This window comes from Sturnus vulgaris, chromosome 1 (assembly GCF_052056855.1).
Source record: "Sturnus vulgaris isolate bStuVul1 chromosome 1, bStuVul1.hap1, whole genome shotgun sequence".
Classification (NCBI taxonomy): domain Eukaryota; kingdom Metazoa; phylum Chordata; class Aves; order Passeriformes; family Sturnidae; genus Sturnus; species Sturnus vulgaris.
The window spans coordinates 17,775,312-17,791,500 of NC_142243.1; the positions used below are offsets into that span (position 1 = coordinate 17,775,312).

The following is a 16,189-nucleotide window of genomic DNA, read 5'->3' on the forward strand; positions in this document are numbered from 1 at the left end:
GACAGTGGCAGAGCTGCTCTGCGAGCGGTGCGGGACAGAGAGTGGTGCGGGGGAGAGAATAGCGGGGGCACGGCTGTTTCAGAGGCAAAGGCGAAGGGTGAAGAGGCCCCGGGTGTGCCCGGGACGACAGGTGCCCTTGACTGTGCTCGAGCCAGGCCCCGAGGGCGAGGGTGAGCAGGGTTGCTGGCTGCAGGGCCGACAAACAGGGCAAGGAGCCGGGGGCTGCTCCTTCTCCTGCAGGTGCCAAGTCGAAGGCTGAAGTTCTCTCTCAAGACTTTCTTCTCCTCACCTTGCAGGTGCTCTGCTGCCAGCAGCGCAGGGAGTGGCGGCTTGCTCTGAAAAGAGCCCCCCACCCTCCGGGCCAGCTCACCGCGTACTCGGCCGGCGGCCGGGTCACCCTGGGACTCCTCTTCGCTGGCCCAGAGCGAGCTAAACGTTGCTTGCCTAAAGGTGATACCTCACTACCACCGAGAGCCTTGGAGCGGCATGGCCGGAACGCCACGTTGCCGAGAGAACCGCTGGCAGGTCCTGGCGGGCACAGAGTACTGCAAGGGCAGAGTGTGTCCTGCGTCTTCTTGGGCTGATCCGGACCCTGGGACGAGGGGAGATGAAAGTAGTCACGGCACCAAGACTGCCAGTGTTCAAGACGCGTTTGGACAATGGTCTCAGGCACATGATGTGATTTTTGGGGTTGCCCTGTTAAGAGGCAGGAGTTGGACTTCTATGACTTCTGTAGGCCCCTTCCAGTACAGTATTTTCTATGATTCTGTGACCATGTTCACTGGGTCCGGCACAGATGCTCTTTGTAGCTGTCACCCAAGGCTGAAACGTTAAAACGGGACAGATAAATTATTAGGAGTAAAAGCCTTGAGCGGCTTAATTGGGAAAAGCAGTCCTGGTTCCAACCAATGTCCGTACAATTGCACACTGCAGTCCACCATTATTCGAGCTTCATCTACTATGCACTATGTACCACCGTCTCCAAAGGATTGTTGCCCTAGAAACTTGTTTTAAATCTCCAGCTATATATCAACACCTTGTTTTAGCAGTCCTTGGCTGAATTACAGTTACACAGTTTGGCGCTTCTTTCAAATTTCCTCCCATCAGTTTGGCCAAAGAAAGGAATTTTTCTCCTTTAGAAATGAATTGGCTTAATTAGTAAGTAGATTAATGGCAATTGCTGGTGAGTTGGTTTCCAGCAGAGTTTCACCAGAGAGGGTTAATCGGAGTCAGGTCTGGAATCTTTCCCAGAACTGGCTGCCAGCCATTTCCGTCAACCAATCAACCCCGTAAACAAACGCGCCATCCGCTGAAATAGAGTTTATTTCTTACTGTCATCCCGCTGGAGTCATTTCCCCAAACAGCCGCCACCTCGCCATGGGTTGGAAATGGATTGCCCTGAACTCAGGGCTTCTAATTTTCAATGATTTCCTCAAATACTTTTAAGCGTTTCTCCAGCGAAAAAAAAAGATTTGTTGGGAGCATAGGCATTCAATAAAAAGTAACCTGCTTTCAGCAGCCTCCGGCTGAGAATTTTCCCTTCTAAGAAGCTTAGAATTCGAGGCAAAACCAGTTAACATAACAGGGTGATTCAAAACTCTTTTCCAAAGCCACTGTCTCAAACGTGGGGCAAGCGATAAAAACATCAACATTGACTTTGACATCTTTTTCAGCCTTTCCACTTATTTTTTTCTATACCGATACAACGTATTCATACTTCGACTTGCAGCTGCATTAGTCTTGCAAAAAAAAAAAAAAAAAAAAAAACCCTGCTGAGAAATGCATATAATAGGAAAAACAGATCGGCTGGACAGCAGCGTAATTAATGCCAGAAAGGGCTGAGGCCGGTTTCATAGTTTGTCTTTTGAGGATATCAAGACGAGACCTGGTGAAAAATGACGCATGCTTTAACATTTCAGAAAGCTGGCAACTAGCAGCGCTCCCCCCCCCCTCCACCCCTCCTTTTTTTTTAACTTTATGCCTCTGAACAAAGGGGTCGGCAGAACTAGCTAGGTTGTAATGAGTTCTGTGTCCCTAGCACATTAAGTGCATCATGGAAACATATTGTATCGAAATAGTTTGGAGGAGAATACTGGGGATGAAAGAGAAAGGGTGCTTTGATCAGCTCCCTGGGGTCCTGAGTGCGCGCAGACCGACTTGCAAGGACTTATTCAGCTCCAGCGAGACACACTTACAACGCCATTCAAAGAAATTTGCATATCTGTAATTTATCACATTTGTCCCCAACATTTTTGCAAGGTAAATAAAAGTTGGCTGAATAAAAAATATCAATCATCACAGAGCAAGGGAGAGAGGGAGCCGGGAGCAGGGCGAAGTGTTTGTTTAACCAGACTCCGTTTGGAAAACTTTTGCTAAACGCGCGGTAAAACTCACCCCGAAGCGTTTTGCAGTTTATTTCAAGGCTGTGACCGCGCTTGTGACCGCAACGGGGGCTCCGCGCCCCGGCCCAGAACAGCACTGCCCGGCTGGGCTCGACCCGGACCCCCAGGGCACAGAGCTCTGGCACTCCGTGCCACCACCACCCCCCCTCGCGCAGCACCGAGCAGCACCCCGGTCCCTCGGACCGCGCCTCGGCCCCGCAGGTCCCGGAGAAAGGGCTGGCAAAGGGGAAACGGGGGAGGTAGAAATATAACGTCGGAAAGGGCCCCCTTGTTCAGCTTCAGCCGGCGGCGACCGCACCGCCACCGGCATCTTCAACTTGACCTTGGCGAGGGGTCCGCGCCTTCGCCTCATCTGTCACCCGCGCCCGGTGACAGTGATGCATTTCACGCATTGTCGGGGCAGGGCACGGGGAGAGCCGTCGGGGACGGGACGGGACGGACTGGCTGCGGAGCGGGTGCGGTGTGTCCAGGCGGTGGCAGGGAACAAAAGTTATAGCGAGACGTCTGTGCGGCTAATTCCGTGAAAGGCGCGTCCCGGTCCCCCCCGCGGGAAGGTCAGTGTCGCGGGCTGCGCTCCGCCGAGGGGGGGCCATAGTGCTCTGCGCATCTCCGACCCCGTGCTCCCCACACCGGCGGGCACGATCGCTCAAGACACGTCCCGAATGCACCATGTTTCCCCCCATTTCCCAAAACTGCCATTCCGAACCCGTCGGCGGCGGCCAGGCACGAGAAAGAGCTCTCTGAGCCGCGTTGAGCCTACAGGGGCTCTCGCCACTCGCCCCAACGCGCCTCTAGCCGCTTCTCGCTTCAGCGGCAAGGGGCAGCTCCCAGCGGTATCGCCCGAGTGGGGGTCTGCGCCGTCGGGGGTGCCCACCTCGCGTCATCCACCCTGCCCGCCATCCACCGGGGAGCCGTCCGCCCGGGTCCGAGCCGTGGCTCCTGCCTGGGACATCTCCCTGCCCAGGGCCGGAGTGCGGGAGGCTGGGGCGATGCGCGGCCGCTCTGAATCGGTCCCGGCCCCCGGTGAACTTGGGGGCCTGTGCATCCGTCGGGGCACTACTCGGCGGAGGTATTTCCCAGAACGGGAAGGCGCCTTCATCCGCCCGCGAGATGCGGAGCTCCTCCGTGGAGGAGTCTCCTCCACCCGGTCCTCTCACTGCGCCCCGAGACGGCAGAGGGCTCGCGGCCCCGTCGGGGCTCTGGCGGAGGATGCTCCCGCCCGTGAGACCCCGCCGCGTTGCCAGTCCTCGGGGACCGACAGCCTGCGCCCGGCGGGGCCGGAGGCTCGGGCCGCGCCGCTTCAACTGGAAATCCCGGGGCGGGGAGGATCAGGGGGACCGGGGCGGCCGTGGTCCGTCCGGGCGGGGCCGGGCAGGGCCGGGCAGAGCCTCTTGGCACCCCAGTGCTGTTCTGCGGGGCGCCATAGCGGGGCTGACGCGGCGGGACCGGGCCTCCCCTGCCTTCTCCAAGCCGCTCGGCGTTCCAGGTTGCGCAGAGCAGGTGCACGGGGAAAGCGGGGCTCCGCGCCGATCCGGGGCGGCAGGCGGAGGCTGGGGACGCGGGGACCGGGGCGGGCAAGGGGCGGGTGGTCCCGTAGGTCCCCCGGGTACCGGCTCCCGGCCGCCCGGTCGGGTATTGCGCCCGCAGACGCAGAGTGGAGAGCTGCCTCCGGAGCCGGCGCCGCCGCCCCAGGGGCCGCCCGGGGGGAGCCCCGCTCCTTCCGGCGTGGCCGCCGCCAGACGTGGCCCCGCGGCGCGACGCGACGGCTCCTCGCGGAGCACCCCCCGGGGCCGCCCACGGCGCTGCCACCGCACAGCGGCGGCGCCGCCCTCGCCCGCGGGGGAGCCCGACAGACGGGCCCCCTCTTGGAGACCTCCATGCGCAACGCGGGCCGCCGGGCGGGAGAGCCCCGCTGCCGCCGCCCGCTGCCGCTCGCCGGAGCCCCGACGGCGGCGGGTCCGCACCGGGGGCCGCGGCTGGGAGCCGCCCCCGGCCCGGGGCCGTCCCGCCCGGCCCCTCCCGGCCTCGGCGGCGGCGCGGGGAGCGGCGGGGCGCACGTGCGCCCGCGCGGGGTCCGGCCCGCGGCGAGGCGCGCGGCGGCGCGGGGCGCGGGGGCGGCGCGGGCCCGGGGCGGCGCGCGAGGGGAACGGCGCGGGGGGCGCGCGGCGGCGCGGGGGGCACGGGCACCCCCCCGAGCCCGCCGGGACCGGCCCCGGGCGCGGCGGCGGTGGCGGCGCGCTCGTCCCCGCCGGGCGGTCGCCGGAGAGGCCAGCGGCGGCCGGGCGCGCCTTGCCTGCAGCCGGAGCCATTCATCCCCCGCCCCTTTGTTCGCCCTGAGAGTAACGCTGTGAATTAAAAGAAATGACAATATTTCGTATCTGCTCGCCCGGCCAGGAGAAGGGCCCTTGAGCCTGGCAAAAATCAGGCGGATCATTCATCGTGCCACCCCGCACCTGTGGGCTTGGCATTGAAAACCCCGCGGACCTCTTCCTATTCAACCTAATTATTCCCCTAAGGCGCACAATGGTTGAAATGGAGCAGGTTGGAGTCTGTTTATTGGTCGTAAATGTTTTTCTGAAGATCTTCTGAATCTCATTGTTAGCTCGTTGTTTGAGGCTGCCCTCTTTCTTTCAGACGAGAGTAGCCTTGGACTTTTCAATTTTCAATCGTAACATCTGCTTAATCGTACGGATCAAAATATGGAGACACAAAACATATGTAATGGTTGATTTGTTAAATCCTGGTAATGAGTTATTAACAAGGGAAAACAATAGGGCAGGATGGTGAGAGCCTTATGGTAACAGAGTCACTTTATGCAACGCCTGACGTTTCCCTTCTTGATAAATGGAACTAAGGTCTGAGCGCCAGGTGATAGCAAGAAAATCAATGTCTTTAGGGGCCGGCACCGAGACTTTTTTTTTATGTGAAAAATTAGGAGACATAAAATTTAATTGGCTGATCAGGGGAAAGCAGTGGTCTTAAGTTTAATTGCCAGTAGGCTTAGCGAGGGAGACAAAACAAGATTTGGGCCTGTTTGTTTGCTTGCATCCCAGCGCCGAGTCCAAGTGTATCGTTGAAAATGTGTTTTATTATAACACATGTCATGCTTTACAGTTCCCATATTGTGTAAAGACAATAGTTAATGGTACATTAAAGACAAGCAAACCATGCCAACACGTCTTGGACACATTGTAAGGGCCTCTCTCTTTGCTCGCTTTAGGCAGCTGCAGTCCAGGACCCAGAAGCACAAAAAGAACAAGTTTGAAATACCAGGTGCATCCGAGAGAACCACGACAGGGATTGATATGTTATAGCCCAGGACATGAACCTAGCAATAAAGATATCATTGCGATTGTTTGCGGCTTCCACGCCATGTAAAGCCGGAGGCGCCGGAGCAGGCTGCTTTCTGGCAGCGGAGGCTCTGCCTCCCCGGGCTCCCCCGGCGCCCTCCGCCAAACCCGAGCACCTGTTGGCCAGACCCCGGCCCCGTCGTGGGAATCGCCTCCCGCCCACGCTTCCAGGTCTCGGCAGAGCGGTTTGTTGTGGAGTTATTTAGGACCATTCCCACCGGCTGCGGGATGCTTTGGAAAGCGGGAGGTTTACCAGGGGACACTCAACTGGTGTTTGTTCGACCTCGCAGCTGGTACTCGGTGCCAGCGAGAGATGCGTGAATGAAAGAGGGATGAGATCCCGGGCTCGGGAGGCTTCACGTCCCGCGCCTCGCAGGGCGCTCACCCGACTGCCGGCAGATGAGAGGCCCTGGGAACCGCGGCGGGACGGGTTCACAGTGCCCACGGCAGCCCCTGCCTGCGCACAGCTCTGCCGGGAAGTCACGCACGCCTTCTCATCTTTTTGCTGGCTGTGCAGATGAGCGGTCTGATGCTTCCCTTCCTTTGGGTGGGGGTCTTGTTGTTTTTTGGTTTTTGTTTGTTGTTTTGGTTTTTCGGGTTGGGGTTTTTTTTTTGTTGATGTGGTTTAGGGTTTTTGTTTTGGTTTTTTTAAAAGGAAGGATTGTCGGTTTCGATAATTAAGTTGTCTTTACACCTTGAGCATCAAGAGTGATGCTGGTTCCGGAAGCACAGCAACAGCCCGCACACCTACAATCCGCACCTCCCTCCTGTGAGACTGCGGGAAGCAAACTGCCTGCAAGTGCCTTTAACATTCCCTCCTACCCCAAGCGGGGCTGGGGATTTTCTCCCCCCTTTCCTTTTTGTTCTCTTCTACCCTCCTTTCCAGCTCCCGCGGGGCTGCGGGGAGAGGCGGAGGGAGGCGGGACAGTCCCGGGGCCCGGACGGGCCTCTCCCGCCCCCCCCCGGGGCGCCGTCGGGGCAGTGCGGGCGCGAAGGGATGGACCCACAAGAGCCGGAGCGGGGTTTCAGGAGTAAAGTGGGGGGCTCTGGGAGCGGGGCAGGGCGGCGGGGAGACACTGCCCACGGGGCCCCGGGGCACAGCGCTAGAGGGTGCAGCTCACGGCCGCGGGGAGGAGGGGGCAGGCGGCTGGAGCCGGAGTTGCGTGGCTGTCAGGCACGCCTTCCCCACTCTGGTCCGTACCGCGCCGAGCCGTGTTCCCCACCAGCAAACCCCCCAAAGCTGCCGCAAAAGCTGCGGTGTTGCGGGAGCCGCCGGGTCCCGCCGGGACCCTCTGGGCCGGGAGACCTGCACAGGCGCTTCCCTCCTGCTCTGTGCGGCGGATTTTGTCGCAGGAGCGCGGCGCTGGGGTGAATGGATGATGAGTCAGTCAAAAGGAGCTGTCAGTCTCTTTGAAGATTGCGTTTAAAGGGACTTGCCAAGTCAAGACGGGAGAGTGACAAGATAGAGACCCTGGTGCTTTACATGCGAAGGCCGGCTCTTCCGCTTCATCTGCACCATACTAAAGGATGTGTTGAAGCATTGAATCACAAAAAAGTGGCACGCCAAAGAAAAGGTGCCACATAACAATGATTGTAGTGTTTTAATTGTGGGGGATCGCATCACCAAAGCCAATTGAGACGAACGAGGCTATACACAGAAGGAAACGGTACAACACTTCCATAACTTATAATTAAACTGAAGTCCGACTAACATTTGACTTTCTAATGAGTGTAATGAGATTACATGCCTGATGGAAGCATTTGTGAAAAAGCGACTTTCTGTGTTTAATGAGGTCCTAATACAGGACAAGATCGAATTATAGGTCGGCTCTTTTTCTCTCAAAGAGCGCCGTTTAAGTTCAATGACACCGGTACTGCCCGCCTGTCGCGGGACGGGGCGAGGCTTGCGGCCGGTCAGCCCCGCTGCAGTCCTGAATCCCAGGAAAAGTGAGCAAATAAATAAGCAATGACCTCCCCACTCAGCCCCCTCCCCGGCCCAGCCTCGGCGTGTTTGTGTGTGTAAGTAGCTCCTCTAATTGCTATTGGAATAGATCCATGCCATCCGCGCTAGGGAACTAAATGTGTTTAACTAGGTTAATGCAATTAGCATGCATGCAACATATTGCTCCCACTTTGCAGCAGTTTTGGAAAAAAAAAAAAAGCGGGGGGGGAGAAGGAGAAGGATAGATGTATGGTATGTGATGAGTTATAATTATACCTTGGCTCACCCGGGCCGTTCCCATCCGCCTGGGCACCGCGCGGGGACAGCTCTGCTCCGGCCGCAGGCCGGGCTGGGCATCTGGGACTCTGCCGGGGGCTGAGCCGTCGGGGCTCAGCCGCGGGTGCCACGGGAAAATCAGCACCTGCGGCGTCGGGCCGAGCCCCTCGCCCCGGCCCTGGGTCGCCCCCCCGTTCCCGCCGGGAGCACTTGCAGCCCCCGGCCCGACCGGCCCCTGCCGCCCCCACTCCTCGGCCCCGGGCAGGTGCAGCCCAGCCGTCCCTTCCGCAGCCGGGCACGCTGAGCTGGGGCTACCAAGCGATTCTACCACCAGTTGCACGATGGCTTTGCCATCCCCCCTAATCCCCCCCCCGCCCCCAGCGGCAGCCTCAGGCGAGGAGTGCGGGGGCTGTTTCCCAGGCGCGGCCGATGGGAGAACCGCGGAAGGCTACGGGCAGACGGCAGAGCCCCAAGCTTGCCCGGACCCCAGCCTCGTCCTTCCCTCCTCGGCAACTTTCAGGAACAGCTTTGTGCGGCTCCGGAGAGCGCACCCATTCCCCTGGTGGCGAGGTCGGGGCTACAAGGTGGGGGACACGCACCCTCGCACGGTTTGTATTTGGGGGCTCGGATCTTCCAGCTGGAAACCACAAGCAGTGCTGAGACACTGAAAAGAGGGGACCTTCTAGAGATAGACAAAGACATCAGTTGGAAGCACTTCAGGAGAGGACGTCAAAAGGGGTGGAGAGAAGGCGAAAGTGTGTCCCCGCCCGTCCCTGTCCCCAGGCGCTATAAAAGCAGCCCGAGCCAACGACGGGGCAGAGTGGGGCCAGCATCTGGGCCGAGGGTGCCACTGGGTGTCGGGGCTCACCCCGCCTGGAGATCGGTCCAGGCTTTCATTGTAAGTCTTCCTTGGGATGTGGCGGGGCTCTCGGAAGCCGCTTCCTACAAATACACTGCTCCTCAATGTACAATTCGGGTTTATTATTAACAAACACAAGGAGAATCCACGTGCAGCAATAAATTATTTTCACAGGTTCTGACATATTTCCCCCATTAAAAAAAAAAAAGGTGCTGGTGGAATTAAACCTATTGCATATATTTAAAAAAATCAAGATAAATTATATAAATTATACACTCAAAACAGACGATTCTACCTCATTATCACTACTCCGTAATAAATAGATAAATAAAGTTGATTGCCCTTAGAGTCTGAATCTTAAATTACATTTACAATATAGGTCTCTACATACAGCATGTACAGAGCAGGCGGGGGCGGAGACCACCCGCGCGGCGCCTCACGCCACGTAGTCGAAGGGGGGCTCGTTCTCTATGTCGTTGACGGAGGGTTTGTTGTTCACCTTCCGCGGGTCCTCAGGGGTCCACACTTTGGCTGTCCGGATGATGTTTTGTTCCTTGAGCTGCTTTTCATCAGTCCACGACAGCGAGTGACCGGCCAGAGGGGGGAGTCCGTAGTCGGGGTCGCTCGGGGAGGGAGATCCTAGAGGGCAGGAGGGAAAAGGAAGGCAGGGGGTTATTGCTGGGGCCGGCATTCCTGCGGAGCGCGGTGCCGGGACGTACCGGGCCGTGCCGGCCCACCACTTACTTGTGCCGCGGTGGCAGATGATGATTTTCTTGGGCTGGCTGGGGCTCTCGCTGCTGGCGCTGCGCAGCGGCAGGTCAGACTGCACCAGTTCGCTGAGGAAGTTGATGTAGCCGATGGCCAGGCGTAGAGTGTCCACCTTGGAGAGGCGCTTCTCGTAGGGCAGAGTGGGGATGTGCGAGCGCAGCCCCTCGAAGGCGTCGTTGATGGATTGCATCCGCCGCCGCTCCCGCACGTTGGCGGCCTGACGGAGCTGCTGCAGCTCCGCCTCGGAGCGCACCCGCCGCCGCCGCTTGGCCGAGCCCAGCGCCTGGAGCCGCCCCCCGGGGGACAGCAGCGCCGCACCCGCCGCCCCGCAGCATTCGTAGGCGAAGCCGGGCGAGGCGGGAGACGGCGGGAAGGCGGCGGCCGGCGCCGGGCAGCGGTAGCCACCCTCGGTGTCGCCGCCGTCGCGGTAGTACTCCTGCAGCTGCCGGCTGAGGAAATCCACGTCCGGCTCCAGCAACACGTCCGTGCCCAGCACGTCCCGCGGAGGCGGCTCGGAGAAAAAGTCCTCCTCGTCAAAGTAGGGGGGCGAGGAGAAGGAGTCCAGCCCCCCGGGGAAGTGCTCCAGCAGCACAGTCTCCATGCTGCTCCCGGTCCCGGCGCGGACTGGACGGGGCAAGGGGGCAGCCCCGCCGGGACGCGCCCGCAGCCGCTGTCGCCGGCCCGCTGGCCGAGCCGCCCCGGCGGTGGCGGGGCGGCCGCCCCCGCCGTGCCCTGCCCTGCCCGCCGCGCTGTGCGGGAGGCGAGGCCGGGCCGCCCCTGCCCTGCCCTGCCCGCCGCGCTGTGCGGGAGGCGAGGCCGGGCCGCCGCCGCCGCCGCCGCTCTCCGGGGAGGGGCCGGAGCCGCTGGCGCCGCGGGCCGGCACGCGAGGGGTCTTATAACGACATCCCCGGGCGCGTGCCGCCGGCCGCCGCCGCCAGCCAATCAGGGCGCGCCGGGGGGGCCGGGCCGCCCGCCGGGGCACAGCGCGCGCGGCCGGGGGCGGCGCCGCCGCACGGGCGGGGGCAGCGGCGGGACCCGACGGAGCCCCCGCCCGGCACCGCCGCTGCCGCTCGCACCGGCGGGCCCCGCACGTCGGGCGAGGGGCCCCGGACCGCCTCGTTGCCTCCCCTCGCGAGCCGCTATCGAAGCGCGCCTCTCGGCTTTGACACAGCCTCCCTCTCGGCACCGGGAAGCGTCATCCCTGCGCATCTCACCCGCAGCGCTTTTCCCGCTCTCCCGGGACCGTCAGTCCCAGCCGCCAGCAGAGCGGGGCACAGAGGGAATCGACGGCGCGGGTTTTTTCGGGGCGCTAGGGCCGAAGGCAGTTCAGTTCTACTGCAACATCAAAATACATCACATCAGCTCTTGCGCCTGGCCGTGCATCGATTTTGACCTCATCGGGCTCCGTTACGTTCTCCCTTTCCCACTCCCATTGCTCCTTTTCGGACGAGCTCTCTCAGCGGAGGCTCTGTTAATAATTCTCTAACAGACTCTCACTGATTAAAGCCTTAAAAATTCTCACTGCGGTGAAATGGATTACCCGCCAGATTAGGAGAGGATTATCTCTGTCATTAGTGCTGCAATAGTTTGTCCGGCAGAGTCTGTCGAGGTTTATCGAAAGTGACTTTCCAGCGTGCCACCAGCGCGGGCAGAGATCAAACTCTGAGTGGAAACGTACCCGGGTCTATCAGCAGAGCAAGACAGGGCCAGCTCCGGGAAGGTAATAAATGACTCGACTTCAAAGCTGCTGACATCGCCGTGATAACGGCAGGGAAACGCGTGAGTCACGGGAGGGAACAAAGAGCTTTGCAAGAACCACTTATTGGAAAGTCCTGTCTGCAGACCGACTACGAGGAAAAAAAAACGAGAGGGAAGGCGGAGAACCTCTGCGCGAAGTCAGGGACGCGCCCACGCGCGGCCGTGGGACTGCTCCCACCGTCCCGGAGAGGGGAAACTAAGGAAGTGTCCCGCTAGAGGGGCGATACAACGGCGGTGTGGTTCCCCGTTCACGTCCACCCGCGAGGCGGGACCGGGGACCTCGGAGGAGACTGGGATGAGCGCGTCAGGACTCCGTTCACGCCGGCCATCCCTCATTCTCTCTCAACGCACCTCTGTCAAGAGCCAGGCTGGATGCCCATCCCAGCAGCGCTGCGGGCTGCCCCCGACACTGCCTCTGCCCCAGGCTGAGCCAACCCCGCTCCAGAGAAGCCTTCGCACCCCAGACAGCTGCTCCACCTTTCTCTGCCTTCGCCCCTCACGGCTGTTTTCTGCACCGGCTGTCCCAAAACCGCCCGCAAGTCTTAGACGCGGTCTCACGAGAATCGAGTGCGGGCAATAACCGCTTCCCTCGGTCCCTTGCGCTGTGATCGTGTTCATACCGCTCAGAGCTGCTGCTGGCATTCCATGTGGCCGGGGCACACGGCTGGTTTCCGCCCAGTTCGCTGCCCACCGGCACCTGGTGGGGACCGCTCCGAGTGGCGCTGGGCACGGCGCCCAAGATGTCCCTCGGCGTTCCCAGCCGTGGCTTGGCAGAGGCGTCGCTCGCTCTCCGCTCACTCCTCCCGAGCAGCCCTGTCCCGTTGAGCCGAAAGACCCACCTGGGAGAGCAAGCACAGCTTCGGCACCTCACGAATCGAGATGTTTTCCCTTCCCCGCCCCGGGGATCCCCGGGGGGCCGCGCTGCCCCCCCTTACACTGCGAGCATCCCTGTTCCTCCTTTGCCCTTCTCAGCGCTGGGTGGGCTAAATGCTTGGCGACCCCACGGCAGCCGAGTGTGAGGGGCTGGTGGGAGGGCAGGGACCTGTCCTGCCCAGCCTTTGAGGCTGCTGTGGCGGGTGGAGAAGCCGGGTAGCCCGGGAGAGCCCACGGCCCCCAGGAGCCGCCAGCTCATCCACAGCCGGTCCCACAGCTGTGCTGCTCTGCCGAGGTGAGGTTCCCGCGCCCCTGGTTCGTGTCACCTCCAGCAACCCCGGCTCCAGGCCTGTGCAGACCCGGGGGAACAGGGGCTGAGCTCGCGGTCCCTCTTGTCCCCTGGGACACACCTGAACGGGAGCCTGGACCTTCCCCACCTTGGCCCCGCGCAACGCAGAAGAATCTCCTTTTTCAAAAGCAAATGGACTTTAGTGCAGCCAGGGAATGATTGCTACGGGTGAAGAACCATAGCCGGAAGCACAAGTATAAATCTAACACATACCGTGCATCCCTCTCAAATCCATGTCACACCTACCGCAAAACACACGGAAAATGAAGAAAGCCAATCCCCTTGCAACACTGAGGTGATTTCGGGGGAATTTCCTGGCCACAGAGCTGGCTCGGTTCCCTCCTTTGCATGCCCAAGGAGTCATCACCCATGGGGTGGCGAGTCCTTGCTCGTGTCACATTCTGGCTGGACCAGACACTTGAAAGCCGATGAGCAAACCATGTCGAGTGGCCCCTGACACTACTGTTCCAGCTCGAGACACGCAGACCCACATACATACACTCATAGCCCACTTTGCAACGTCTCCCCCAGGTCAGACAGGCTACGTGCCACAAGATCCTGAAGAGGAGTAACACCCCCCAAACAGGCTCTTTCCTCCAGAACCTCTACCACCAGACTTCTCCCAGTGCAGCAGTTTGACCACGGTATGTCCCAGTCCTCGAGAGCGTGACAAGGAGCCAGGGTACCTCTCGTTAACGCAGTGGTGAAACATCTTCAGCCTTAACTGAAGGTCTTAAGGGGTAAGAAAGAGGAGAAGAGGATCTCCCCTGCTGATCCAGAGAGACTGGGGAGCCCGATTCATTTATCATGCCAGTCTTCCCCCCTTTCCCAGGGCTGCTGGTGCCTGTTCAGCTCTGGCGCACCACAGTACCGCGCAGCCGGGGTGAGCTCTGCAGCATTAGGATGCGAATGTCACACTAGAGGTGGCACGACACCATCGGGCCATAAAACTCAGGCAGGTAGTCTGGGAAGTCAGTCTGTGCGGTCTGTCTGTCCCTGAGGGGCAGCTCCGTCAGGACCGACGGCGAAGGGAGAGCGCTGCAAAAGGAAGCGGAGGGATATTTTGAGAACCCACTGTTTCCAAACTGTTGGGGGCTCAGAGCTTGTCTTGAAACTGGTCAGATCTAACAGATCATTGGAAAATTTGAGAGTAGTACCCCAGGGAGGAAAGCGATGGAGGGAGAACTCCACTACAGGCACGGGTAACGTTCTGCCTGTGCGCTGGGTTGCGCAGACAACGAAACTTCCCTCTTGGCTCCTCAGCGCTCGATGTGACGCCCGGCAGAAGCGAATCCCCTCGCTGAGCCGAACTCAGCCCTCGCCCCTGCGGCAGTGATGGCTTTAAAGATGAACGAGTCCAGTTTTGTACATCTGCCTCTGGGAAATAAGCACCGTCCTCGAAGGAACCACCTGAGGTGCGGGAAGGTTTCTCTCGGATTGCTTAAGATATTACAAAAGGAAATCTGCAAAAACTAGGAACATGTACAAGCGGAGCCAGGGCCGCTGCACCACACCTGGGCCACTACCGCCTGTGTCGCAAACTCCCTTCTTTCAATATTTGTCCAGCACGGATGTCTCACCTGGCCCCGTTTTGCCCTCGGGAAGGACATCTCCTTGCACCACTCTCCAGTAATGAAAATGTATGAACAGCGCTCGACACTTCGTTATTAGGGCACTAACAAGTGTTAAGGGGGAGGGGAAAGGTGGGGTAGACGACAAGGAACGATACACCAAAAGCGCATCGCCTTTCCCTCAGAGTCAATGACCACGAGCCAAATTCAGTTGGCAGCCACCTTCACGAGAACCAAGACTCGCCAAAAGTCCAGAGATGGGAGGGACATGGGGCCATGCAGGGCTGCCTGAGGAGTCTGGGCCATCAGCACCCACTCCTGACACTCCGCAGGACCACGCAAAGCCCCTCGCCGGGGGAACAAGGAGAGGGTGCAAACTGAAGGGACCTGGAGCACGCTCTGCCCTGACTCTGCTGGGATGCTCAGCCCTATGCACGCCCCGGCCAAGTAAACCGAGCCCTAATTAAGAGATAGGGCCCGACCCTGGCTCGAGAAGACGATATAGATCTCCTCTGTCGGCGGGGGCCCTCCAGCACCATTGAGAGTCCACAGAGGCTCTTCTTTTCTAGGGTAAGAAGCGCGCCTGGCCCGCCGCCACCAATCACTTGCCATTGATAGATAGGTTTCCCCTCAAGGTCTCTTAGGGCCGGAACTGGGACGGGAAGCGGGGGCAGTCCCTCACCCCGGAGGGGCTGCAAAGCGCACGACTCCCTGCGACGCTCTGCACTTAGCGCGACAGGATGCCAGTCTCGGCTCACTGACTGTCCCAGTGCCTGCCGTGCTGAGCACATCGGGCCGGGCCCGAGGGTTCGGGTCCTGGCAGGCTTTGCATCTCCCAAGGGTCCGCCCCGATCCCCACGAACACCTTGGCACACCCACGTCCTGGCTGTCTTAGCGGCAGGCGCGGCGGTGAGCGTCTCCCTTCGGGCAGGAACACGGCACCGGGCGTTGCTCCTCAGCCCCTCCGCCGGGGTATGAGCCGCAAGCTGAGAAGCGGCAGCGCTCGTCCTTGCTACCTTTCCGCGCCCCCGGAGCCTCCGCGGGTGCTGCATGAAGGGAGAAACTGCTGGGCCCCCGCTGCCTCCGAGTCTCCCCAGCCTACAGGTGCCCCTGCTTCTACTTTCTGCCACGTTTCACCAGTTAGTTGGGACACGGAAAATGGATAACAGGTGGCGTTAAAGGGGCAGCAGGTGAAGGGGAGACACAGCTGAGATCCCCACCTCGCATATTGCCTTTTAGTCCAGAGTCTTGTGAAGTAGCTCCAAACTAATGTGATATTCCAGAATAAGGAATCCTGTTAGCTAAAGCTGAGGCAAAACCCAAGGTCCCCAGAAGTGCCCAGGTTTGTTTGGTTTCCCATCCAACTCTTATTCCTATATTATCTGCATAATTTTCCTGACTTCTGTTGTTGATCCAATATCCTTCAAGGGGGTCATACCACAGGCATGGGAAGACAAGTCAGGAGAGTTCCACCTTCATCCATGCAGGCTCTACCCAATATTCTTCTCAAATCTTCGTACCTATACCGCCAGTGTTTGGCTAAACAAGATCCGGAGTCCATAAAGTCTCAGCGGAGCAAATTCTGAGTATGATGATTTTCTCCTCCAGGTTATAAAACTCAGCAGCTCACCTGCTGGGATTCCTTGGTGTGCTGCACGTATTCAGAGTTGCAATGTTTGATGGAGAAAGGAAGTAGGAGTATTTTAAAAGACTGAGTTTGCCCCGTATCTGTGCAAATGATATTTACCAGGAAAGGTTTTGGGAGAAAAGAAAAACCATAAACACTGCAATTCACTATACAAAGTGGCACTTTATTGAGCAACTTCTAGGAATTTTTTACCACTGAAAGAATAATTGGAATCAAACCTTTTTCAGTGCAACCCTGGGGCATTGTGTTTTTCATGGTAATAAACTTGTACATAACTTTCCTGGTCTGAAGACGAGGAGAGGAGTCTCGCACGTCAGGCACCGGGCAGATCTGACCTGCCAGGTATTGGAGACCCAAAACCACTTTGCAGAGACGTCTGCGGGAGCTCGTTTG

General features: G+C 59.4%; 1 protein-coding gene across 1 annotated transcript; it reads right to left on the reverse strand.

Moving 5' to 3' along the window:
* Window positions 1-8,930: 8,930 nt before the first annotated feature.
* Window positions 8,931-10,198, reverse strand: PTF1A (pancreas associated transcription factor 1a). Its single transcript, XM_014882161.2, has 2 exons — window positions 9,574-10,198; window positions 8,931-9,468 (listed from the first exon to the last, which is right to left on the reverse strand). Exons 1-2 carry the CDS (start codon window positions 10,196-10,198, stop codon window positions 9,266-9,268), a joined length of 828 nt encoding a protein of 275 aa, XP_014737647.2. The 3' UTR covers window positions 8,931-9,265.
* Between the last annotated feature and the right edge of the window lie 5,991 nt (window positions 10,199-16,189).